At 42.7% G+C, this 26597-nt stretch overlaps 1 protein-coding gene across 1 annotated transcript in view; it reads left to right on the forward strand.

Annotated features, from left to right (window-relative positions):
- Nucleotides 1–26597, forward strand: part of ANKFN1 (ankyrin repeat and fibronectin type III domain containing 1) — a 1480122-nt gene that overhangs the window by 779086 nt on the left and 674439 nt on the right. The window contains exon 8 of the mRNA XM_085614412.1: nt 25127–25234. Within this exon, the coding sequence (XP_085470538.1) occupies nt 25127–25234 (108 nt within the window). The remainder of the gene's footprint in view (nt 1–25126; nt 25235–26597) is intronic.

Raw genomic sequence — 26597 nt, forward strand, 5'->3', positions numbered from 1 at the left:
ATGGTTCCAAACAGGCTTTTAAAAAGAGTGCCACATAGAGGATAATCTCCTAATTCTTTCTTGCTTACCTGAGAAAGCCATGAGACCCAAGGCACTTCCATGAAACACAGCTTTTATTGATTTTATCAACACTTTCAACAATATCCCCAGAGGACGACTATGGGAAAAGTCAAAGAAGTGGCAGATGCCTTCACAACTCCTAAATCCAATCATATCATTATACAGCAGCACATGGGTCAGACACAAGGTACCTCCAGGTAAACTGCAGGATTGTCAGAAAGTTCAATATTTCAGACATATAATTGAGAAGGGAACTAGAAAGGTGTTACCAGAAAGAGTGGAAGCAATTCTTCAGATTAATCCACCTTGAACACAAAAAGAAGACTGCATGTTTTCAGGAATGGCGGGCTACTACAGACGGTGGATACCAAACTATTCCTTAGTGGCAAAGCCATTAGAATACTGAAACATAGAGGTGTGTCTGATCCTCTTTCATGTGACAACAAATGCTTGAAAGCCTTCCTAGAGCTGAAATAAAAACATTGTTGTGACATAGCACTAGAAATGCCAGATTATTGTAAAGAATTCTTTCTATTTTAGCGTGAGAGGGAGGGCTTTACTCTCTCAGTGCTAACACAGATGCACTGTGATGCTTGGAAACCTGTGGCTGACGTTTCACCCGCCCTTGATCCTGCTGCTGCAGGTCTGCCCGGCTGTCTTAAAGCCATTGCAGCAATGAGCACTGATCTGGAAAAGAGTGAGAGCATAGTGATGGGATATCCAGCAACAGTAATGGTCTCACACTCTGTGGAGCTTCTATTGATTAGAACAAAAATGAAGTACATGACATAGGCTCACAAAGTATGATCAGTACATTTTGTGGTGATCAAAGGGTGTCAAATTTTGAATTTTGCTACTTTACTTAAAGTAAATGATGAGGTTTAAGATGAAATTGAACATGATTGCCAAGATGTCAATGATTTCTGTACAAATCCTAGACCCTAGCCCTGGAATCTTCATTAACAGCTAAGGACAGTTCGCTCTCCGCTTCTGTGGAAAGTTCCGTGCTTGGGTTATTGGTGCTCTGGACATTGCCATCCCCTATAAAACCAAGGCTATCAATAGAAGTAAATCCTCTTCCTCCTGGTATTCTACAGAACTCATGACTCTCGGGCACGAATGCCGTAGACAAAAGTGGAAGAGGGTTAACCCATGCTCTGGTGAAAAAGGGAAACATAAAGAACTCCTTTGGAGTTATAAACAGGCCAAATCACAGGTCAAAGCATGCTTTTTTACAGAGAAGATTAGATCTCCTACTAATTCCTCCAAGTTGCTGTTTAAAGTAGTAAAGGAGTTATCAGAGCCTCCGACGCAATGGGTGCTTAACCCTTCTCAAGAGCTTTGTGATAAAGCTGCAGTTTCTTTTCAAGAAAAAGTTCTCAACATCCTCTGGAATCATGACCCGAATGTAGAGGAAATCTCTTTTGATAAACCAGCTTACTGCCCAATTGAGAATATTTTTGATGCCTTCCCCCAGGTTTCTGCCCAGCAAACCAAGGACCTATTGCTGACTTTAAAATCAGGAGCTCCCTTGGACCTGGGCATGCATTCCATACTTTAACTTTTTCTGGAACCTATTGTCAAATTTGGCTTCTTTAGCTGACCTGGCTCATTTAGTTTTCAAGTGCTGTTGTATGCAGACAACACACAAATCATCATCTCTATTTCTAAGGAACTGCAGTTGGTGGCGGGGAAGTTCAACCAGTGCATGTCCAGCATCATCTGTTGGATGAAGGACAACTCCCTGAAGATGAATACAGACAAGACTGAAGTGCTTGTGTTTGGTTCTCAAAACTCAATTTAGTCAAGCACTTGCAGACCAGATGTCTGCCGAACTCTCCCCTCCCCTGTCAGGACAGCCAAAAACCTTAGAGGTCATCTTTGATGCTCAGGTCAGTCGCACTGTCAGCACTTGTTTTTTCATCATTAGGAACCTGAAAAAGATCATCCACGACATCCCTTCGGAATTTCACCAGTACGTCATAATTGCCCTGGTTACCTCATGGTTTGGTTACTGCAATGCTTTGTACCTGAACATTAATAGTTCCTTCCTGAACAAACTTCAGGTTGTACAAAATGCGGCAGCTCGCCTCATTCTGAACACTCCCAAGCGGCATTCGGTTAGGGAGTGGATTAATTCCCTCCATTTGCTTCCTGTTAGAAAACGTATTGCTTTTAAGGCTTTGTGGCTAGTTTTCAAAGCTTCTCATTATAAGGGCCACTCATATGAATGCGCTTTTGCAATGGAACATTCCGGGGAGGATACTGAGATCCTCTTCTTGCAAAAAAACATTGTATTCCCAGATTTTGGTAGACAAGATGGGGTGGATGCTCCTTTTCGGTAGCGGCTGCCAAACTATGGAATGACCTACCTACTTATATTTCAGATGTGGACTCTTTCGTCTCCTTTAACAAACATCTGAATACTTGGCTTTTCTCATCTTAGTATCTCTTTCTTTGCCGCTCCGCTCCTGCTGACTACTTTGCCCCGCTATAGCGCTGTGAAACCTATGGTTTTAGCACGCTCAATACATTTTATCGTGTCCTATCCTAAGGATGCTAGAAAAAACTAACCCATGAGGTTGTTTACACTGTGCACAGTCCTGAGGGTAATAAAACATCCTGTGTTTATACAATCCTTTTTAAATGACAATGCAGTAATCAAATTCAACCAATCTGGTTTATACAATAACATATGTATTTGGTATCAATTTTTACAAAGATATAATCATTGTTGTACAAAACAATCAAAGCAAATTGAGTAATCATGCCATTTTTACAATTCTTATGGCATATTTAACATATTAATGCATCGTAAACATTGCAAAAGAACAATACATGTGAATAAGCCCGATGCATTTCGGGACTGGCGTGTCCCTTCGTCAGGGGCAATCTGTAAATAAAATGAAATGCATTACAAATATATTAGCACTTAGATGCCTCAATTACACCCTAATTTGTTGAGACCAGTCCGTAACCAAAATAAGTTGATAAGTCGAAGAGCAACTGGTGAGTATACAGGTTAGTATGAACTTTGTTTGGTCCAGATACTGTAATAGCCAAGGAAATTAGTTACCAAGTAATAGAGTCCAGATACTGTAATAGCCAAGGAAATTAGTTACCAAGTAATATAGTGCGGAAAATAAAGCAAAATGCAACCAAATAGAATGTAGTTTATGGATACATAAAGCCGTGTACATCTCGGAGATGTCAAAGCTGTAGGAACAAGTGCGAATGAACCAGTGCATATGGGACGAAAATCAGATGGTGGGAGAGTAAAACGAGAAAGTAGAGGTGAACTCATCTCCTCGTAAGATGATAAAAATCAAAAATAAAAGGGTAATGTACCAGACGCGAGCTCAAACACAACTGTAAAAGAAAATGTGTGTAAGTATTTTATAATTAAAGAGAAATACGTCCGACCAAATGCAAAAAAATGAGAGACTCACCCCTCGTGGATCACGTCTCAAAAAAGGGAGGAAATGGTTGTCTGTAATAAACCAATATGAAAGAAATGAATGTGCTGAATGGGTCATGTTAGGTAGAGATAAAAATATTCAATGCTCAAATGAAGCACTTACCGGATGGACTGTGTGATTCAAGAAAAGACGCGTAACGCGGGTCAATAATGATAAAGTTACCGTGGAAGCGGTAGAATGGATCTGCTGGCTACCTGCGTTGATATTCAAAAAGTAGAAATAGAGATAGGCCCGGGGAACAGATAACAACTATGAGGGCCATCTTAGAGCAAGAAATAGAAAGGCAAAAATAAACTTAAAGAACCTCAGAAAATATTAGAAAAACCTTATGATGAATAACACAATATCACCATATGAACAGAAAACAAGAAAAAGACACTGCATAACGTTAAGGTAGTAAAAGAAGTGTAAAAGACATGAAGAAAAAAAAAGGTGGAAAAAAAGGGAATGCATATAAACAAAAAATACTCCAGCAGTGTAGTTAGTAAAAATATCTGAACGTGTCTTTTATAAAAAGCAGGACATGTCCAAACGATCATTAAAACCTAAAGGGGACATAGTTTGTAATTGTTGTATCCAGAAGATTTCTCTACGCAATAAAGTTTTAGATACACCAATGCCTGGACGTACAACCACTTTTTTCAATAATTTGAAACCGTAGTTGCGATATAGTATGTTTGACTTCACCCCAGTGTGTAGCTATACTCGAGGTGGTGTTTTTATTCCTGATTTTGCTTTTGTGTTCGGTGATGCGAATTTTTAATTTACGTTCAGTTTTGCCCACATATGCTTTCCCACAGGGAAATTTAATGCAGTAAATCACATGAGATGAATTACAGTCACTAGTGTGTTTTATTTTAATTTTTGAACCATGTGTTAAAATATTCCCTGTTATACCATTGTTGCAATGGGTACAAGCAGAACATTTTTTGGTGCCCTGATAATCAGTTAGCTTGGAACAGGGGTTCGGAGTAGCTAAGAAAACTCGTAGGTTTTGTCCTTTGGTGTAAGCAAATAAAGGTTTGGCTTGAAACAGACCATTGAAGTCATTCTCTTGTTGTAATAATTCCCATCGGGAATTAATGATATTCTTGATAGATGGTGATATGGTAGAAAATCTGGATACAAATACAAGCCGTTGCTCTGTGTGTCGCGGTTGCTGTGTAAGTAGATCCGTGCGAGATTTGACCATTGCTTTAGTCAAGCAGTTGTTGAGGACATCTTCAGGGTATCCACGTGATATGAATCGTTGTCTAGACTCATGTAAATTCATCATGTTGGTTTGGGAATCTGAACAAATTCTGCGGATCCTTATGAATTGAGACAGTGGTAATTTTTTTATCAGGCTTTTTGGGTGGAAACTTGAGTATGCCAAAACACTATTACGGTCAGTAGGTTTGTGGTAGACTGATGTCTCGAAATGGTTAGACATTGTTTTTACAACCTGTATATCAAGAAAGTGGATGGTTTCCTTATGAATATTGTATGTCAGTTGTATGTGTGGGTTGACATTATTTAAAGACTCAATCAAGGCTAGTTCAGTGTCCTTCCAGACTAGAAAAATGACATCAATATAACGACAGTAAAGGATGATTTTGGACCACCAGTTTTCATTAGCGATAATGTTCTCCTGTTCATATTGGGATATAAAAATATTTGCATATGCTGGGGCACCCGAAAAACCCATAGATGTTCCTGTAAGTTGTGCAAAATATTGTTGTTGCCATTCAAAATAACTGTTGTGAAGACAGAATTTTAGTAGTTGGAGAATAAACAAGTTTTCTATGTCTATATCATCCGTTTGAAGAAGTGCCCATTCTGTGGCTTCCAGTCCTGCTGCATGAGGTATTGAAGTATATAGAGCAGTAACGTCGATAGTGCATATAAAGATGGTTATCTGTGGGTCAATCTGTGTGTCTCTCAGTTTTTGAAGGAAATGTGTAGTGTCTTTGAGATACGTGCACCAATGTTGTACAAACTTTTGCAAGTAAAAGTCTAGAAGTTTACCAACCGGGTCAAAAATAGACCCGCATCCAGACACGATAGGACAAAATGGTGGATTGATTGAGTCCTTGTGTATTTTTGGAATCATGTATAGTTTTGGTCTACGGGGGTTAGTAGTCGTAAGAAAAAGTCGCGTTGAATCATTGATCCAATCATTGTCGCATGCCTCCGTTAGAAGGTTATTGAGCATCCCTTGAAGATGACTAGTGGGATCATAGGTGAGCTTCAAGTAGGTGTTAGTATCTGAAACATGAGCAGATACTTTAGCTTGATAATATACGGTATCCATTACCACAATAGCACCTCCTTTATCAGCTGGTTGCATAGTAATAGCAGTGTTGTTAGTTAATCTTTGTACGATGTTTCTCTTATGCCTGGATAAGTTGCCATGTTTTTTGAGTTGGTATGATAACTTTTGAAGGTCCTTGTTGACGAGGGTTTCGAAAGTGTCCAGTGTTTTATGCGAAACTGGAGGGATGAACGTACTTTTCGGTTTAAAAACCTGTGGAGATGGTTCAATGGTTTGTTGGTCCGAAGTGATTACATTAGTGAAAAAATGTTTTAACCTGAGTATCCGCATTAATTTGAAAAATTCTCCCTGTGTTTGTAGCGGGGTAGTGGTTTTTGTGGGTACAAATGACAAACCGCGGGCTAGAACAGCTGTTTCTTGTGGGTTGAGTGGCTTAAAAGAGATGTTTATTACTAGATCACTGTTTTTCCACTGTGAAGTGATTTGCCGCTTGCTTCCTTGACCTCTGCGTGTTTTTCGTGATGTGGTAGCGAAATAGAATCTAGAGGAGCTGGCGGTCGCCCATGGTCCATGGCCTGTGACAAAAAAGATGAAGTTGATACGACTAGCGCCGTTGTGCCTGTTGTAGTTGATGGACCAGCTGTTTGAGAAAGCGCTATTGAGGAAGCGGGTGTTCTGCTTATGGTGGTATCCTTGTCTGAGACTGAGCTTTCATCAGATGATGTTGGTGTTTTTCGGTTGTCAAATCGCTTTCTAGTATATATATCAGCCCAAGTGTAGACTTCATTTAATTTATAGTCTATTGTATCCCTCCTGTATTTACGGAGTTTACCCTCTTGCAGTTCTTTCTTGTTTTTTTCTAATTTTTGATTCAAAACTTCAATTTGTAGTTTCCAGGAGTCAGATTCCATGCGTATTTGAAGCTCACTCTTAAGAGTATAAATTTCATCCTCAAGATCTTTAATAGTCTTGGATAGTTCCTCTACGATCAGCAGGATGAGGTCAAGAGAACATTTGTTGAGGATGAACATCTGATGAGCCCATTCTGTAATTTTTGTGGACGCCTTATGCCTGCGAAACAATGGGGCCACCCTGAGAGCATATTACACTGTATGTACAATAAATAATGTATTCAAAGCTTCATCGCTTCAAGGGGTTACCTCAGTCTAAGGTGCGTAATTGATTCCCCCTACCAGAGCATGCATTTCAACTGCTCAAATTAGAGTGACTATATTTACAGACAGTCAGTATAGCTTTGGAGTGGTCTGTGATTTTGAGCAATTATTGTCACAGAGAGGTTTCATGACCTCTTCAGGAGCCTCGACTACAAATTGGGTCCAGGTAAAAGACTTATTAGAGGCTCTCCAATTACCTGTTTACATTGTGGTCGTTGAATGTGCAGCTCATCAAAATCATAATGGCTACATTGCCATGGGAAATAGGTATGCTGATTCAGTAGCACATTATTGTGTCTTGTTGGCCTGTACATTAATTGGAGCTTTCACATGTGATTCTGAAGAGGACACTTCATTTTTTATGTTGATGGAAGTAACAGATATTTGGAAAGAGTTGAGAAGGGTACAGGAAAAAGTTTCTGAAGAAGAGCAATAAAGTTGTATTAGAGCAGGTTGTGAGAAAAATGAAAATGACATTTGGATTTCAGTTGATGGGAGACCAGTGTTACCTGATTGTTTGTTATTCCTAATGACAAGATACATTCATGGATACACAAACTTAGGGAGGGAGGCCATGACTCTCCTTTTCTGGCAGAACTGGTTTAAATCCAAGGTTCAGGATCCTGGCATATCAAGTGTGTCACAGTTGTGTGACATGTCAACAGATGAATGCAGGAAAATGAAACCCGTCATACTGAGTCACTGAGGGAGATCTGGCGGTCCTTTCAACAGAATGCAAATGGACTTCATCGAAATGCCCGTTTGCAATGGGCTGAATATGTCCAGGTCTTAGTATGTGTCTTCTTGAGATGAGTGTAATCCTTCCGAACCAGAAGAACTTACAGTCTCGTAGTAGCTTTTAATTACAAGAATTGTTACCCATGTATGGCATGCCAGATTCTCTGGAATCAGACCCACTTTAATAATGAGGTCCTGAAGATGATTTGCGCAGATTTACAGATTGAGACTACATTGCAACTATCGTCCTGAGGCTTCCGGGATAGTTGAATAGATAAACATCACTATTAAGTCTCGACACAAACGTTTGTGCTTCAACATCCCTAAAATGGTCAGATGCTGATGAGCATTCGAAGTATCCCTGATAGGAGGACTGGTTTATCACCTCATGAAATTTTGATGGGACGCTCAGTGAGGCTGCCTGATGTACCTGCAAATGCATTGTTGAACGTCACAGTTGATATAATACTCAATTAGTGCAAACGTTTGGCTGATGTGGTGCATTCAGTTTCTTACCAGGTTTCAGCTGCCACAAAAGATCCATTCAAAAAACAGTGCCATGACTTTAATCCTGGTGATTGGTCATGATGAAGAAGCATGTTCAGAAGAATTGTCGGGAGGCGAGAAGGAAAGGCCACTTCCAAGTCATGTTAGTGACTGATACTGCTGTAAAGTGTGGTGGAGTTACAAATTGGGTGCATGCATTGCACACCAAGAACCAAGAGCATTGGTGACTGCACCACCCAATGCTGTGAGATTGTGGAGAGCAGTGGTACCGGGATAACAAGAGCAGTAAGAAGGAGGACGGGGTAAAGAACTGCAACCAATTACACCAATTCAAGTACCAGCCCTTGCATCAAGTGGCATTTAAATCTCTAATGAAGTAGAAACAGAGATTGATCCTCAATTTGGAAATATGATTGAAGAAGCATCAGTACAGCAAAAAAAGACCTAGGTGAAGGAACAAGTACTGAACTGAGAAGAATTGCCCCTGAAGTTGAATGGCCATAGAACTATAATCGAGGAAGACTGAAACAGAGTCTGTCAGTTGATCAGATCCCATTGACTGTTCCAGAGGAGACAGAGTGATAAAAAGTGATACAGGAGAGAATCAATATAAACCAAGAATATTAAAAAGAGCAAGAGTATCTGATAAGTGGTATTCAGCACATTTGTGTTATTACTACGTTGACAAAATATTGAATGTCACAGTAGATGAACTGTGTAATGTGAAATTCAAACTGTTTGAACATCCATGACATCACCAAATTATTAGACAAAGGTCATCTGACTAGAATGAACTGTGCAGTTACAAAAATACTTTTGAAAATGTCAAAAGAAAGTTACATGAAAACAAGAGAATGATTTTAATCAATTCCTATTTTTTATTTTTTATTTTACAGAAGATCAACCCAGGCACGAGTCTGCATTAGAGGAGCAGGGATAACATTATTAGAAAAAACACAGGAAAGGATTAAGGATTGTCTAAAAGAAGATTGCTCTGTTTAAAACGAATCACTTAGAAAAGCTAGTTACAAAATTCTGCATTGAACTTACTTTAAATTGGCTACATTTAATCTGGATTTGGAGAAACACGTGTAGCTTTAGAAATAAATGTAAATATATATTGTGCTCAATTTTTGTAAAAAGAACAACAATAATGATTACTATAGTGCTTGTAGGATTTTATTTAACACGCAATGATGATTTTAGAAATATAAATGTAACTCAAATATATGCCTACTTGAATGATGAAGATAAACTGAAGTCTTAATTTGTTGCATACAATAGATAGGATTACTCAACAACCGTTTAGTCTAGATTAGTACAGCAGTATACACACACCATGGAAGCAAAGGACTGTTAAGTCTGTGTTCATGTACTGTCTTCTGCATCAGAAGAAGTCACCTATTATCACTTGCCATTTTCTTATGGAATTCCATGTGGTATACTACTTCACTTATATAGATGCAAACATTTTGAATCTTTCTATTCTGACTGTAATAGAAAGCCTGAATTTACACTCACAAAAAAAAAATAAACACAGCTTGGTATTATTGTAGGCCTCACAGACCTATAGATATTGTTAAGGCTTATCAGAACCATTTAAGCTATTGGCTGTGATCACTAGAAAAAGTTTTAGAAGAAATAACACTAACCTGAAATGCAGTAAAGACCAACATATTGACGTTTCGAAAAATGTTTGCAAGAAATAGGAAACTTATTTCAGAAAGAAAATGATTTACCTGAAATTAAAAATAGGCGTTCAACACAGAGGAAAAATTTGCAATCACAGAAGAAGGACACCTAAACGAACCAAACATGTAGGGATTAGTAGTTGTAAACACACATTTGCATTAATGGGAGGGGCATGACAAATCTTGCAGGGAGAAGACTCTCCAATTCCAGGAGTTTTTTTTTGTTTGTGGATAAATGCTCATTTTCTGCTGACTGGGAGTGTATCTGCTATTTAGCTGTGCTATTTCCTAAAACACAATATGTGAATAGTATAGATACATTAACTTGACACCTGCACACAGACACACACGTAGTATATGGAGTGGAGCTCAATTAGTGAGAGACATTGTTGGTGCAATCATTCGACCTGTAGGAGTCATACTAAATGATGAAAAGATTTGAAAACTGTCACCTGTCATTAACAAAATGGCAACCAGTACATCTGGAGCTTTGCTAATAGAATATACTGAGTTTATTGCCATACATTCAATGTTTCAAGATTATTTAGCATTATACATTTTACCCACAGAAAAAGGTGAAATCTGCAAGATGCTTACATTAACCTATTGCTGCTCATACGTACCTGATGAGAGTAAGAAAATAGAGGAATTTGCTAAACCCATTTCAGAATTAAAACCTGAATTAGAAAAATTGGAAACATATTATGGATAGTGCCCTGAGGGAACAACTGGGACCCTGTGCCCCTGGGACACATAGGTATTACAGAAATGGTTACAGATGCTTGTGCGGCCCTTTCTGTAATAAAGATAGTACTGGTGCACATAGAGTGCCCCGCTATCACCAGAGGGTGCTACCTCATTTGCATGGAGGTGTGGCCCCATGCAAATGACAGAATCCCTTTGCCTCAGTGCCCACACCATATTATAGATGTGGGCACAGAGGCATAGAAGCAGTCTGGAGGTGTACTGACAGTGTGCTACCTAAAAGGTGTCACACTGCCAGCATGCCAGCTGATATCAGCCCTCTGGAAAGGGGAAATGTGGTCCTATGGACCCCCCAGACATCCCCTTGCAGGCGGGTGGAGTCATTCACTGCACCCACATGCAAGGGGACCTCAAAATCTCATTAAAACTGCAGTTGGGTTGCTGCCTGCACAGTGAAACACAGAGAGGCTGCTTCAAATCCACTCCGTATTTCACTTAAATTCATTGCCCCAATGGCAGCACAAGTTTGCAGCTATCCATGGATCAGCACATTCAATGTAATATGGTGCACTTTCCTTCTTAGTGCACCTTTTGGAATTTGCGCCTAGCGCTCACAAGGAAAATGGGATGCTTTGCATAATATAGCCCGTAGTATTTTATAAAATTTTGGGTGAGGGATTCAAACCATTAGAAAACGGGTCACAACAGAAGGTGGAGGTATTCTGAGGGCTATGACAGTATTAATACTAGGGCCCTGTTTGCTGAGCGTATTTGCTTAATTTATAGGCTGTAGATATTATTCATACAAGGGAAGATAAAAATAAATGAATAAAAGATTTGAAAAAGGCCATACTTTTTTAAACCGCATCATGAATGATGTCTGCAGGTAGTCATCAAAATTTACAAATTTAAAAATAAAAATATAGGATTCGACTGACACTGAAAGTGCCCTTTGAGCAGAACTTGTGATAATGTGATGATAAAGATAACCATCCAATGGGGAACTAATAGATCCACTAATTAACAGAAAATCAGATGACATAGTAGCTGAAAATATAATGATATCTGTAAAACTCAATGCTGAAATGACAAGCTTTTGAAATGTGCTGATTTGAAATAAGCATTCAACTATATCAATATAGGCCATAGCAAAGCTAAGGAGCAAGTTTTTTCAACTAAAAGCAAACCAAAAATTAGTGAAATGTGCACAATTAGAAGCTTCACCGTGAAATTACATGCTTAAACATATTTGAAATAACTGAAGAATGTTCTGGTTTAATAAGATGTATTACTTAATAAGCAACATTGTAATATTAAAGTCAAGAACTTCCTATTTTCTCATGTTGTCACATAAATGCTTCATTAGGATGGTTATGCATTATGGACAATAGTTCTTGTTCCTATTAAATGGACTGCATAACCTAACAGTGATTTGTCACTTAGTTATTATAGTTCATTGCTCTTGCAGTGAAACAAAAAGTGATGAAGAAGGCCGACCTGTGCTCAACTGCCTATCGGAACTAAAGCTTATGTTTCCAGAATCTAACTATGCAAGAATGATTGTGGCTAACTTTGTGATAACATTACAAGTCCCAATTTATTTTGAATGGAAACAGAGGAGCTGAACCTGCTCGTTGATGAGATGTGCCAATTAATTGGTCTGCGGATGAAGGAGCCCAAAACAATGTCTGCAATATGCATTCATGTCTATTTTATATTAGTGCTTGTTCCTAGGTAGATGTTCAATCCCTGTTTCCCCTTTTTCGTCCCTTTGCCAGACTCTTGACTTTTATGTCTACTGCTGCCACTGTTTCCCTATTACCGTTTTATTTCCATTTGATTTGGACAGATTGCTACTGCCATATTATGATGATTATTTTGGATGTCCTGAGACTTGGCTGAGTTTCACAAACTACTCTTTATGGGAAGTTCTGCAATTTTAGTGTGGCTTTGAGCTTTATGCTCCTCTGACCTCACACTTTTCCTTTGAATCTGAACTCTTCATGGGTTCTATGAATCTAACACTCTGATCTGATATTTAGTATAGAGAACTAAATCGGATCCGCTCTAGGGCTTTGTCGCAGATGCTCGGGTCATGGAGTCTTGCACAGAGGGTGTGGTGGGAGACGGAATCAAAAACAGCAGATAAGTCCTGGAGGAGGAGGGCTACAGTCCCGCCCAAGTCGAGGAGTGTGCGGATGTCATCTGTGGCCACGAGGACAATGGTCTCAGTGTGGTGGTTGCTTCTCAAGCCCAATTGGGAGAGGTCCAGGATGTTATTCATTTCGACAAACTCAGAGAGTTGGGCGTTCATAGCTTTCTCAATGACTTTGGCTGGGAAGGGAAGCAGACGGATGGGTCTGTAGTTTTTTTATGTCCATCGGGTAGGTAGAAGGTTTCTTCAGCAAGGGGTTGATCTCTGCATACTTCCAGTCTTCTGGGTAGTTGTGGACTCATTGGAGTAATTGATGGTGTGGCAGAATTTGGATGCAATGTTGGTGAGTGCATGGATCTGAGAGGGCTACTGAGTGGATGCTCTTTATGATCCTGTAGGTATCGGCTGAGGTGAGGGTAGTCTAGTTGGTCAAGGTCTGCTTGGGGTGGAGCCATTTGGTGCTGTGGTTACGTCTTGTGTTGCGCAGCTGTCATGATCTTGAACTTGCTGTGGAAGAAGGTGGCGAGGTTGCCACAGACGCCTTGAGACGAGGGGATGTCTGCTTTCTCTGTGCTAGGATTGACAAAATCTTTGACTATGGCGAAGAGTTCTTTGCTGTTGTGTGCATTGTCGTTGATGCGTTCCTCGATAGCTGCTTTCTTTGTTGTTCTGATGATTGTGTGCGGTGACAGCAGATTTGAAGGCTGCATGGTCTATCGCATTCTTGCTGCTCCTCCATATTTTATTGAGCCCTCCGCAGGTGTGCCTAGACTCTTGGAGGGAGGAGGAGATCCAGCTGGCTTTCCTTGAGTGCTGCTTGCCTGAGGGTTTCTTGGGGGGGGCAGTGCCTTGGTACATTCGAAGATCCAGCGGTGGAGTTTGTCTGCTGACATGTCGGCGTCCGTGGATGTCTGTGATGGGTCTTGCTGAGGGAGGTGGTGTGCTGGTCTTTGGTGACCTTGTTCCAGCTTCTGCAAGGATTGTAGTAGGAGTGGTGGCATGTGGTGGATTTGGTGAAGGAGAAGTGGATGCAGTGGTGGTCTGTCCAGTGTGGCTCAGAGGTGTGGCTGATGGAGATGTTGCTTGCAGGGAACATGGGGTCGAGAGTACCTCAATGGGAATAAAGACTGTTTTAACTTATCTAAACTCTCATCATTGACTGAACTTAACAATTAATTCAATTTAAGTATATGATGCCCGATTCACTCTTTGATTTATGACACGATATTCAAAGGTCCATAATTGGAGGAGAGAAAGTTCTAGCACAGAAATGAGGCCTAGCCTTGCAAGTGATGGAAAATTGTTAAATACCTGTATGACAGTAAAGAAGAAATAAGAAGTTCATTGGGGCCTTGTCCATGCTATTATTTGGTACTAGGTACTGTAACCTGTGACCTTGAGCACTAGCACCCAACAGGTATTACAGCTAAGGGTTAGTTTAAACCAATCTTAACAGTAGTCTGATACCAAAATATTGAATCTACTGTAAGAATGCACTTTATACTCCAGCAATGATTGTTATGCTGAGGTTTATCCAATTTACGGATTTTATTCTTGTTAATTCATTGACATATGCCTCAAGGAATGGATATTTCCAGCAATCTGAATTATCTGGAGCAGTAAAAAGCTGCAAAAATGTGGTCCAGGTTACTAATTCTTTTAAGTATTGCTCCTGAAGTCAGAACATTTTATGATTTTGTAACACAATACTAGATAGTAATTTATTTTATCCTTTTAATAGATTTGGATTTTATTGATTGTCTTAGGTGAGCTGGAAGAACGTATGATATGCTATTTTTTCACATTCCGTTATTGGTTGAGCTGTTGTATGATAACTGGTTTTACATATTTTGTAAATATAACTCAATCTGACCGGTTATTGCTCTTGACTGTTTTATTGCACATAACAACGGTAAGTTTTATGGCATTTTTCACAGAATAAGATTTTGAAAGGTTAAAAAAAAGGAAGGAAGGGAGTGGCTAGACTCCAGACTCTGATGAAAGGACATTGTCTGTCTAACATGTATCTCATACAAAGGTCCACGGTGTGCAGAAGATGTGGTAATATAATAAAAATTATTATGATGTACATGATATTCATATTTAATGTCAGGTAGAATCAGAGTTGAAGTACTCTCTCATTTCTACTACTACTAACATCTGGGTAGTATTTCATGATAGTGGAAAACTAAGCATAATGTTTCACAGGAAGACACATATTGAGAATTATCCAAAGGGTGCTATGAAAGGCTACACCTAGCGTGACCTAAAGATACGATGGACAGGAGAGAGCACCATTTGCTGCTTACCTGTATCACTAATAGGACAATAACCATTCTGTCATGTGTGATTTAATCAGTGATGGTAGGAAATCCACCTTTTTTTGCATGGTCAGCCTGGGTTTTCTAAAATCATTGATGGAGCCCATTGTTGCTGTTATTAGGACTCTGTGTAGTGTAACACTACCAATTAGTTTCACCCAACTGGTGTATTTAACTTTCAGTGAGGACATTGTAAGCTAACACAAAAGTTGCTCTGATAGCATAGAAGTTAAATGCTGCAGTGGGCTGCAGTATGTATGTACACCATCCACATATCAGACAAGAATTGATGGCTGGCACGGGGGACATCACTGTGGTCTGGCTGAGCTGCAGTTTAATAGCACTGAAGTAACACTTTGCAAGGAGAAGTGCCTATTAACTGAAGGGAAATCTATTTTTATATATTATTATGTCAACCTTATAGAGTACTCACATTGCTTTGTGGTTACTATATATAAAATAAAGTGACATGCTATATAGTAGGAACAGTGACGTACTACATGTTAGTAATAGTGTGCCCTCACAGTCAATAAACACCGCAAAGCTGTTTTTACTGTGTAATGTAGGCTACATTTTCCTTGGGGTGGGTGGAACTTGCGGCGTTTCACTCAGCCGAATTCCGAGGAGTTCTGCCAATGGGTGGAAATGATGCATTATGTGCAGCTTGCGCTGCAATTTAGAGCTGTTTGCATGAGCAGCGCTGAAACATCAACACAAACAGTACCATGCCGTATACCAGATTGTGCCACCATTTGAGTTGATTTTGCTGCCACGCGAGTAGAAAATCTACTTGAGCGGCAGTAAATTTACTTGAGAATCAGCCCTCTGACCACGACCGCCCACATTAGAAAATCATGCTAGAGGATGCCAAATCTTCCCGCGCTCACCAGCTCACATTAATCTGTAGCTATGAAACATTCCACCCAGTCCTACATTTTCCATGAACAGGCCAAGGTATGACATTAATTCTTATTTCGCAACTTCAAATGTTAGCAAAATGATTTAATGTTTCCCAAGTAGCTACAAAAAGCTAATTTCATGTTGGAAATACATTTTTGATAACTTCAGTAGAACGTAACTTTACAAAGTTAACTTTATGCTGCTTCAGACAAAACTAGGTTAAAGCCTGTTTTATATCTCAGATCAATCAAGAGGTTCTATTCACATGCAAGGGGGAGACAAAACTGGATTAGAACTAGTTGTGCTTCACAGCCCACTCCAGAGGCTCAATATACATTAGTGGCTAGAAGTCAGCAACACAGCTACGAGAGGACAGTGGCTGGCATCTGGGCCCAGAAAGGAAGGGGTATAGTGAACAACTGCCCACTTTTCTTGGATTAGCCATAGGGAAGAGGGCAGACATGAAAAAGAGGATGAGACCTCATCTTATTAGTTGAGAGGCCAAGGAAGGGCCAGATCCCCGCCTGATGAAAGAAAGGATAGGAAATTTTCAATTAAGGGCTTTTTGTAAATTTTACTGCAAAGAGAAAATTAAGTCCTGCAAATGGAGTGAGTCATAGGGCAAGGACGTAGACAGGATTGGATGCCAATTCCTGGCTAGTACAATGTATATGACTTGCATCTTACCTCTACCTCCTCAGAACACTCCTGGGCCTCGAAAGACACATAAGGAAATATAAACCCTGCTAGAAGAAAAAGACTCAAGGACATCTAACGTCTGTTGGCATCCAAGGACTGAAAATGCTCTACAAGGCTCAAGAGACAGTCCTCTGTTGTGCCTGTTCCGGTACACACAAATTGTGAAGGACTCCTGACTCCAACAAGCCAAACTTACCACTGTGAACTGGACCCTGCAGGAGCCATGATTCGATGGAGACCAGCTGCTAGATGCCTGCCTTGAGACCCTCACAAATGCAGGAGTGACAAATAGTGACTTTCCCAAAATATGGAGAAAAATAGGACTAATTTGTCTACTTCAGAGGCCTCATGCAGCCCTGACTGACTAAACTTTCAAGTCTTGCTCCTCATGTTGATTTGAGAACCAAAAACTTGACTAATTCTGAAGGGGAATCCTTGAATTGGGGGTGAGGTGGCTTGACTAGCCCAGCATTGAAGCAACCTCTGTGGCTATAAAATACAGCTTTAACCCACTCTGAGCTTTTGGTGTCAAAACCTATAGCTTTAGTTCAAAGATGACATATCTGACTTGGAAGGATTCATGTAAGCTTTAACCTTGGACCTAGTCCTGCTGAAAGAATTTGAGCTCTAAAAAAGTGGGTGAGCACTCTATTTAGAGTTTGGCAGAGGCCATCCCATCTGCTTTATTATAAAATAGCACTTGAAATACAGCCAGTGGATTATTCATTACTTTTTGAGAGAGCATCCCATCCACCAAACTTTAAATATCCCCCGAAGTCCCAAGGTAAAAACTTTGACAGCGATGACTCACTTGGTGTATCCGACTTCTGCTCCATTGCAGTCAGCCTGAAATCATGTCTAATTCCCAGTCAACTGAAAACGGATACTTTTCATCAGTACTGTACCTTTTTTAAGTGCCTTTTGATTAAAACCTTTAAAATATTATACCTCTAGTTTTTCCTTTTCTACTTTTGATAATTCTGGTGTCTTATGTGTGTTACATTTTTCTCTCTTTTTTAAAAAGTGATTTAGGAATTCTATTTTGTTGTGTTTTCTGACTTTAAAATCATTGGTACTGCCTGAACATAAAACATATTTTTTCTGAGGGATTTCCTGCCTGTTTGTGTCATACATAGCAGTGACTGAGCAGAGGACCTTTAAAAATGTTATTTTAGCCTTTACAGATTGTGTTTATTAGGCTGGTTGGGTTTTCCTGTTTCCAAATTAATGACCCAGTTTCTGACAGATGTCATCATGGATGCCAATTGAAATGTCATCGATGAAGTCATTGATGTTGTTGCTGGAGATGTCATCAGTGATGCTGTGTGTGAGACCATAAGTAGTGTATGGCGTGAGAGCTAATCATGGTTTGCATACTGCACCATTACAGGTCAATTTAATTTATTTAGTTTTTGTTTGGTTGGAGTACAGAGAAGGAGGACAGCCACCTCACCTTCTACTTTTTTGTTTCATCTATCAGTATACAGATATCTAAGAGACTTATTGAGATCTCGGATGGATGGAATGCCCTGTCACATACATGATGGATATCCCGTCTGCCGTATTACAATCTCCATAGGATATAATGGGATCGTGATACAGCGGATGGGATATCCATCACGTTTTTGAAGGATTATTTCACTCTGCCAAGATCTACATCAGGCCCTAAATGTGCAGATTGAATGTTCTTTCAAATAGATTCTTGATTTGACAAAGAGCGTGTTAAAAAACTCAATAGAAATGATCATCGTTGTTGATAAGCACAATAACAATGTAAGATGTTTGTGTGCTTCAAATCAAACTTAGCCAAGTGCTTAATTTGCAATAAATAACTAAGTACGTACATGGGTACAATGATTTTCATAGGAGTCCTTTGCAGTACTATTGACTTGTGAGGGTGCAAAATCCTTTGTCTGTCCAGTCTTGATTCCACCTCATGCCCCTTTCTTCCATTACCCTATGCTCTCGCTCTCTTTATCCCACTCTTGTAGGTTCTGTTTTATTCTTGCTTTCCTTCTTACTTACTGTTTTTCTATATTTTTCCCTCTCCTTCTTTCTCCCCTTTCTGACTTTGTCGCTCCTGCACTGCATCACGATTTGGTGGTAAAAAAACAATTCCTGGTTCCAAGTAAATGAGCGGTTGTGCCCCCATCTAAGCTACTGACACACAATGTCACTTGTGTAACCGCATTAAACACATATTGGGACTAAGGAGTCCTTGATTTAAAGTATAGATAAAATACCTCCACAGGATTTCGTCAATGCCCACTATGATCCTGTTATATAGGAGTTCCTTAACCGGCCACCATCTAAAACAGGAGTGAGAAATAAAGCTGTTTATGAGTTAACAATGCTCAATAATGGAGATGGAGCTTTCGTCCTACAGACCATGTATATTTCTTTGTTTAAAATACCAAAATTCCAAAAACCCTTGAATAGTAGTGGATGGGTCTGGGACTCACACACAACATACAATTGTGTTGTTATTACTTTTAATAAGGGTTTAGTTTTTCACCTCAGGATTCTAAGCTTTACTCTCATTATCTATTTCCTAGAACCCCTCACTTATTGATCTATAATTCAGTTTTTTATTGAGAGTTATATTTGTTTTCTAAAGGCCTGCATAAAATTTGAAGAAAGAGACCACGGCAAGAACAGAACACCTTCAATTAAAAGGCTTATTGTGTCCCGCCCCCACAACACCCCCTGCTCACACACTCAGAGAAACAGCTCCTTCTCCCAAGGGTTATTCCTAATGAATAGACATGCGATGTCCATACCACAGATCAATCTCTGCATGGAAGGCATTACTGTGTATTAAGTAACTTTCCCCATGGTCTTGTCCAATGCAAATTAGGTGTGGGCAGAAGTCGTAGAGTTTTACTCCATGGATTTCCGCAGAGTTACATAAATACTCTGTGAAATTCCACAGAGTTCCACAAATCAGGTGGAAAATATACATCTGGTGCTGCTTATGCTGCAATTTATTGCCAGCAGTGCAAGCTGTGCTGAAAAATCAGCATGAACTGCACCATGAGGTGCGCAAGAGCACGCAGCCATTCAAATTCATTTTGCTACCATTTGAGTAGAAGATCTATTTGAGCAGCAGCAAATCTACTTGAGAAGCAGCCCTCTGGCCACAACCACAGGCTTGCAAAATGGCACTCCAGGATGCCAAATCCTTGTCTGCGCATGCATTTGGAAATGCTGCTCCCAGCCTATCCAGTGCAGCACCTTGCCCCTAATAGGTGCCTCCAGTTCTGCTAATGAGTTGTGGTAAGATTACTCAGTACAGCCTCCACTTGCCCACAGAGACTGTAAGTGTAAGAACTGCCCACTGATCAGTTTTCTGCATTTAGCGATGTCTCTAGTCTGTTTGGTTTAGCGGGAGTAGATATATAGACTTACTTTTAAAAGCTATGTGGCATTTTTATAAGAAAGTCACGCAGAGCACCAAGTCACCTTGCTGTATTGCATGACAGAGAAATGGGCGGAATGTGCCACATTCAAAAGAATACGGCACACCTTGCCAGACGTGGTCCTCTTGCAGGAGACCCACCTTATAGGGAATATGTGTTATGCGCTTAACAGTAAGGGCTATAAATTCATTGCTCACTCGGGGTTTTCCTTGGGATCCAGGGGCGCGGGCATACTTGTCAGAGCTTCCCTACCATTTGAGGTTGACTCCACCATTGCTGATGATAGGGGGCGCTTTGTGGCCGTGTCGGGGAGGTGGGAGGGCAGAACGTTGGTTTTGGTTTCTGTTTATGTCCGTCCTGCCTTGCAGGCCTCCACATTTGCTGATCTGGGCAAGGCCTTGTTGGAACTCCCCGAAGGGATGCTAGTGGTGGGAGGGGATTTCAATGCGGTTGGTTCTGGAATGCTAGATAGGCACCCGCCCAGAGACACCGGGGGGGCTCAGAAGCGGCTTCCTGACTTTATTGATACTTTTGGCTTGGTAGATTGTTGGAGGCTGCGGCACCCCACTCAGCGACAATACACCTTCCACTCCGGGGCCCACGGGAGTCTCTCCCGGATTGATTATCTGCTCACTCTGGTGGCACACGCCTCTTTGGTAACTGAGGTTAGGCACATGGCACGGGGCATATCAGATCATTCACCGGTGTGGGCACGTCTGGACATGAGCCGGGTGGTGGGAGCAGGGTGGCTCCCGTTAACCCCTGGTACTTTCGGGACCCCAAGCTGCGCAGCGCGTTGCTGAAGACAGTTGACCACTACTTTCGAGAAAACCAGGGCTCAGTTGACTCTGCGGTCTCCTTGTGGGAAGCTTCTAAGGCTGTACTGAGAGGAGAAGCCTTATCCCTGGTAGTGGCCGCCAAGCGGCGGAGAGACGCCGAGGTGATACAAGTGGAGGACGAGATAGCGGCTTTAGAGTTGGCCTTGGAAGGGGATGTTGAGACGTCCACGCTGCACAATTTGAGCCTGAAGCAATTGGAGTATAGGGATCTGGTGACAAATGCCGCAAAGACCCTTCACAGGAAGCAGCAGGGGTGGTTGTATGATGTTGGTGATAAGGCCGGGAAATTGCTGGCATGGCTAGACAAAAAGGAGCGTGTTAATCGTGTGGTGCTGGAGTTGTTGACTGATGGGGGAGAGGTTGTCACTGATCCCGACGGTATAGTCCGGTGTTTCTCAGACTATTTTCGTACGGTATACGCCTCGGTCTCGGATAGATCGACTGAGGACTCGTGTGATCTTCTGCGTGACACCGCTCTGCCCTGCCTTTCCGCCATTGATAGGGAGGACCTCGATGGTGATATCACTGTAGACGAAGTGGCAGGTGCTATCCGTGCGTTGCGCTCCGGCAAGGCTTCGGGCCCAAATGGTCTGCCGGTAGAGCTGTACAAGCTTTGTCCGGATAAGTTTGCTCCTCACTTGACCGCCATGTTCGTGGAGGCGCGGAGGAACGGGTTTCTTCCGCTCGATCAACGGCTGGCGACGATCGTGGTCATACATAAAGACGGAAAGCCACGGGATAGGTGTGGCTCCTATCGGCCGATCTCGCTCCTCAACGTCGAGCCGAAAATCCTTGCCAAGATTCTCGTGAACCGCCTGGTCCGGGTACTTGGCGACTTGATCCACCCGGATCAGTCGGGCTTTATCCCGCACCGTAACACTGCACTAAACCTTAGACGCCTCCACGGAGTGATTGCCAGGACGGGTACGATACGAGAGCCGGCTATTGTGGCGTCCCTCGACGCCACGATGGCCTTTGACACGGTAGAGTGGGCATACTTGTGGGCGGTGCTGGACAAATTCGGCTTCGGGCCTGGATTCGTGGGGTGGGTGAGGCTGCTCTATGAGGGGCCTCTTGCAAGCGTCGTGGTGAACGGGCGAGCGTCGGCACCTTTCGAGCTTGGGAGAGGCACCCGGCAGGGTTGCCCCCTGTCGCCGTTGCTGTTTGCCCTTGCTCTTGAGCCGTTGGCGGCGTGGATACGGTGGCACCCGGATATACGTGGGCTTCGCTGGTCGCCTGACCACGAAGACCGTATTTCACTCTACGCTGACGACATTCTGTTATACCTTGCCTCGCCTAAGAAATCTCTGATAGTGGTTTGTGACGTCTTGACATCTTTCGGTAGAAACTCGGGCCTAGTCATTAATTGGGGGAAGTCACACTTGTATGTCCTGTGTGGGGATGTCCCGCCTGTTCCGCGTAACTGTTCGATCCAGATAGCCCAGCAGGGCTTTTTGTATTTGGGGATCTATATTTCCACCGACCCCATCTTGCGCTACGAGAAGAACTTGCTCCCTCCCTTGGTGCGCCTGCGGCGGGATGTGGCGGGCTGGCGGCGATTGCCGCTCTCCCTCCTTGGCCGCGCTGCACTGTTTAAAATGATGTCCCTTCCCCGTTTCCTCTATGCCCTGCAGAATACTCTTGACCTGGTCCCGGCCAGCTATTTCCGTGAGATCGAAAGCCACCAGCGCACGCTCTTATGGGACGGGCGTCCGCGTATCGCAGTCGCTAAGTTGACGCTTCCGTGGTACGACGGTGGTATCGCGCTTCCAGACATTCAACGTTATTACTGGGCCACCCAGTTGAGCGCGATTAACCATGGTGTCTATGGTCCGGCGCTCAGCCCTGGCTTCGCCATGGACTGCTGGTTGCTCCGTGGGGGTAATTACCACAGAGCGTTGTATTCGAAATCGTCGGACCTCACCCTCACGGGGCCCACCAGAGTGGCCGTCCATGTGTGGAAGGTGGCGACGGACTCGCTGGGCTGGAGGGGTAAGCTTACCCTTGCCACCCCTCTGTTCGACTCCGAGATTCTGGGGAAGCTTTGGCGCACAAAAGGGTTCGAGAAATGGGATTTGATCGGCATATCCAGGGTTGGAGACCTTTTGGTTAAGGGTAAGATAAAGTCGTTCGAGGAGCTGCAGAAGGAATACGAGCTGGGGAGCACGGAGTTCTTCCGATATGCACAAGTGCGCCACGCCTTGCGGTCAGTCCTTGTGGAGGGGGAGAAGGTGCCCGAGTCCTCTCCGTTGGAGGATCGGATCCTGGATGGTCACATGCCAGAGAGCACGATTTCGCTCATTTATAAGAAGCTTATCAATGTTCGGGCGGATCTTCTCCTAGGGTTGCGCGCCCAATGGATACGGGACGGCCTTGAACTAGATGATGAGGATTGGCAGTACGCAGTTTCTTCTCCCAAAGAGGTCGCTATCCCCGCGCGCCTGCGGCTGGTGCAGCTTAAAATACTCCATAGGGTCTACGTGACGGGGCCCAGGTTGGTTCACATGGGTTTTTCTGAGGAGGGCCTATGTAAGAGAGGCTGTGGTATGGTGGGTACCTTCCTCCATATTATTTGGGAATGCGGTGCGATTATGGAGTTCTGGAGGCAAGTCCATGAGGTGATGGGGGAGGTGACAGGAATTGTTATGCAGCCTGAGGCGCGATGTTGTCTCCTGAATGTCTGGAGTCCTACTGACCACAACGCGGCGCAGACTCAGTGGGTGACCCTGGGGAACATGGTAGCCAAGCGCGATATCGCTCGGCTGTGGGGCTCCAATAGGCCGCCCACATTGACAGCGTGGATGGAAAACATGGACTGGAGCATGTTTAGGGAGAAGACAGTGTATTGTGCTCGGGGGCGCCCTCGGAAATGGCATGCTGTGTGGGGGCCATGGAACCAGTACAGAGGGGACATATGCCTGCTCCCCGACCCGGATCCGCCTGAGGAGCAACTTTCCCCTTAGTCCTTTTCCGGCTTTGACTTTCCCGCTGATATGTGATTGTTTCTAGAATCTCTGCCTTTCCCTCCTTTCCCTTACTATAGATCAGTGCCTGTTGGACGTGATGGGGCTCGTCCCCCCTGATGGGAACCTCTCTTGGTGTTTGCTGTACCTTTCGCCTTGCTTGTGTTTAGGGTTGTATTTATGTTTATGCAAAATAGAACCTTTGGCTCTCCTGTCAATGATATGTGGACGCAAGCATGTGTTGAACTTCTAAAGCTGCCGTACCTCCGGGATGTCGGCTGAATAGCTGTGTCACTGATATAAAATAAAGGTTTTTCAAAAAAAAAAAAAGAATACGGCACACTCCTGCCTTTTTCCCTTTACTGGTACTGTCTGGCTGCCCAGTACCAACACAGGCACCTTTACACCATGGTGCAAGGATGCCTGCGTTGTAAGAAGGACTGTTTTTGTGCAGGAAGAAGCACCTGCCCCTGATGTATTTTACTCTGAAACAGACAGTAACAAGGGAAAAAAAGTATATTTCGCCTCGTTACGCTTCACCTGGGAAGGTGTGTCATTTTTGTGCATTCCCAGGTCTACCACTTTTGGTAAATCTGGTAATGCACAAAATCCATGGATGTTGCCAGGGAACACCCACACAACCCCCATTGAATGGCTCTCTGGTGCAGAGCATTGCAATGCAGTGATTTGCGTGGCTTCATAAATTGCATTTTGGGCTTGAGTCGCACATGCACCACATTACGTGGTGAGAGCGCAATGCAAGCCCAGTCGTAAATAAGCCCCTCGTTGTTTCCGCTGGTCATTGAATGTACTTGCGACCTTAATTTCAGATTTTTCACATTCTATTATTGAGTGTCTGTTATAAAGTGCATGCACAGGCTGTGCATACTTTCTCATTCTGACATTAAATGTAGCCTATTCCAATGAAGGGTGAGTCTAATTCACTGGCATGCTCACTGTCAAAGTAAACACACCAAATACATTGCTCTCCTATAAAGTTACGTCCATGCAGTTGCTCCCAACACAGTACATTTGTAAGGGAGCAGGGATGAAAGGGTGAAGAACGATGGGGTTTTACACAGTTGAAAACAATGAACAAATATGGTCTCTCTTCCAATGCTGTGCTAAGGTAAAATAAACCAGAGAGCTCATATAACTCGATGCATTCTGAACATCAGATCCTCATGTCTCGCTCTGTTTCCTCTTTTGTTTGCTTCACAGACTGGAAAGACTACGATGGTCGAGAACCGAAGCATAAGGGCCAGGTGGAGACTCTAGAGTGCCTCCTGCAACAAGTCCGTGCGCTGCATCAAAATTACACTTGCCGAGGTAAGACTAGTCTCGAAGTAACAGACACCAGCTGAGGTTTCCCTAACATGGTCATTCTCATACAGGCAGCACCTTTTATTCCAATGGGGATTTCCCCAGAAGACTTGAGTCCTTGAAGGCTGCTTTTGAAAGCCCAGGGCCGCTCCTGGTGCCTCTCTCACTTTCCCCTGCTCCCCATGGTTAATTGCAGCAGGTATTGGGAAGATTCACAAAATAGAAAGCCCCTCTGGGGCGGCCATCTGTACATTTCTGTTGCTAGCCAGCAAGGTTTGTACTTTAGAAATGCACAAACATACAAGCACACATTTCCTTTTTGTACTTTAAATAGTACACGGGGTACCAGCCAGGCGCCCACCACTGGGGGTACCTCTGAGGCCAGTGGCTGCATGCTTACTTCATTAAAGTGACACGTTACTACAAAAGGAACAAGCGCTAGGCTGACCGCAGGTGGAAAATTACCCTGTGGTCATTTTTTCCAGATTTTGCCATAGTGGTACAATGCAAAAGAACGTCGGGGCATATCAGCAACAACCGGCGATAATTATCGCTAAGCGCACTTAGCGCTAGGATAATTATCGCCGGCTGTCGCTGAACTTTATCGCTGAGATAGCGTGCTATCAGCAACGCTTATCTGAAAAGCGATATAATTCCTGCCGCAAGGTGCCAAATGTCCGATTATCGCTGGAAATCCAGCGATAATCGCACAACATTTGGTGATAGCTTGTTGCTAGGGCAGGGCATACTTAACCATGATATCCACCTTCCATTGGATATCATCGCTAAGTCAAACTAAAAGCAGGCGTAAGGAAAGTAGCGATAACCAAGGTTAGCGCTACTTTTCTTATCGCTATGCTTGTTAGCGTGCCCATTGATAATTGGAGAAATGTCAGTTAGCAACAATTCTCCAGTTATTTTGGGACGGAACGCCCACTTTCCATCTCATTAGAGATGCAAAGGTGGGCGTTACGGGAAAGGGCGCTAAGGCAAGGATTCAAGCGATAGCGTGACCTTGCTGATAAAGCGATAAAATTATCGCCGCTTTTCGTCCGAAAACAGACACAAAAGTGGCGATAATTTTTTATCGCCGCCTTGTTGATATGCTCTGTCATTTCTAAAAGCTAAGCAGGAATTGAAAGAACTGGACCTCCAATTCATGCTCTTGTTATGGTATATGAGCAGACTTTATTTTTCGAAGACTGTAACAGTGCCCGGGACTGTGTGGAAAGACATAAAAAAGGCACAGATGGTGCAACATGGCATTAACCTGCCTGTTCGAAGTGACATAGATATAGATGCGTGGGCACCTTCAGGGTTTGTTATTCTTCCAAAAGACAAGTGGGCCAAGAATGAGTGGCAGTGTAGC

This window comes from Triturus cristatus, chromosome 7, assembly GCF_964204655.1.
Source record: "Triturus cristatus chromosome 7, aTriCri1.1, whole genome shotgun sequence".
In the NCBI taxonomy this organism is placed as follows: Eukaryota; Metazoa; Chordata; class Amphibia; order Caudata; family Salamandridae; genus Triturus; species Triturus cristatus.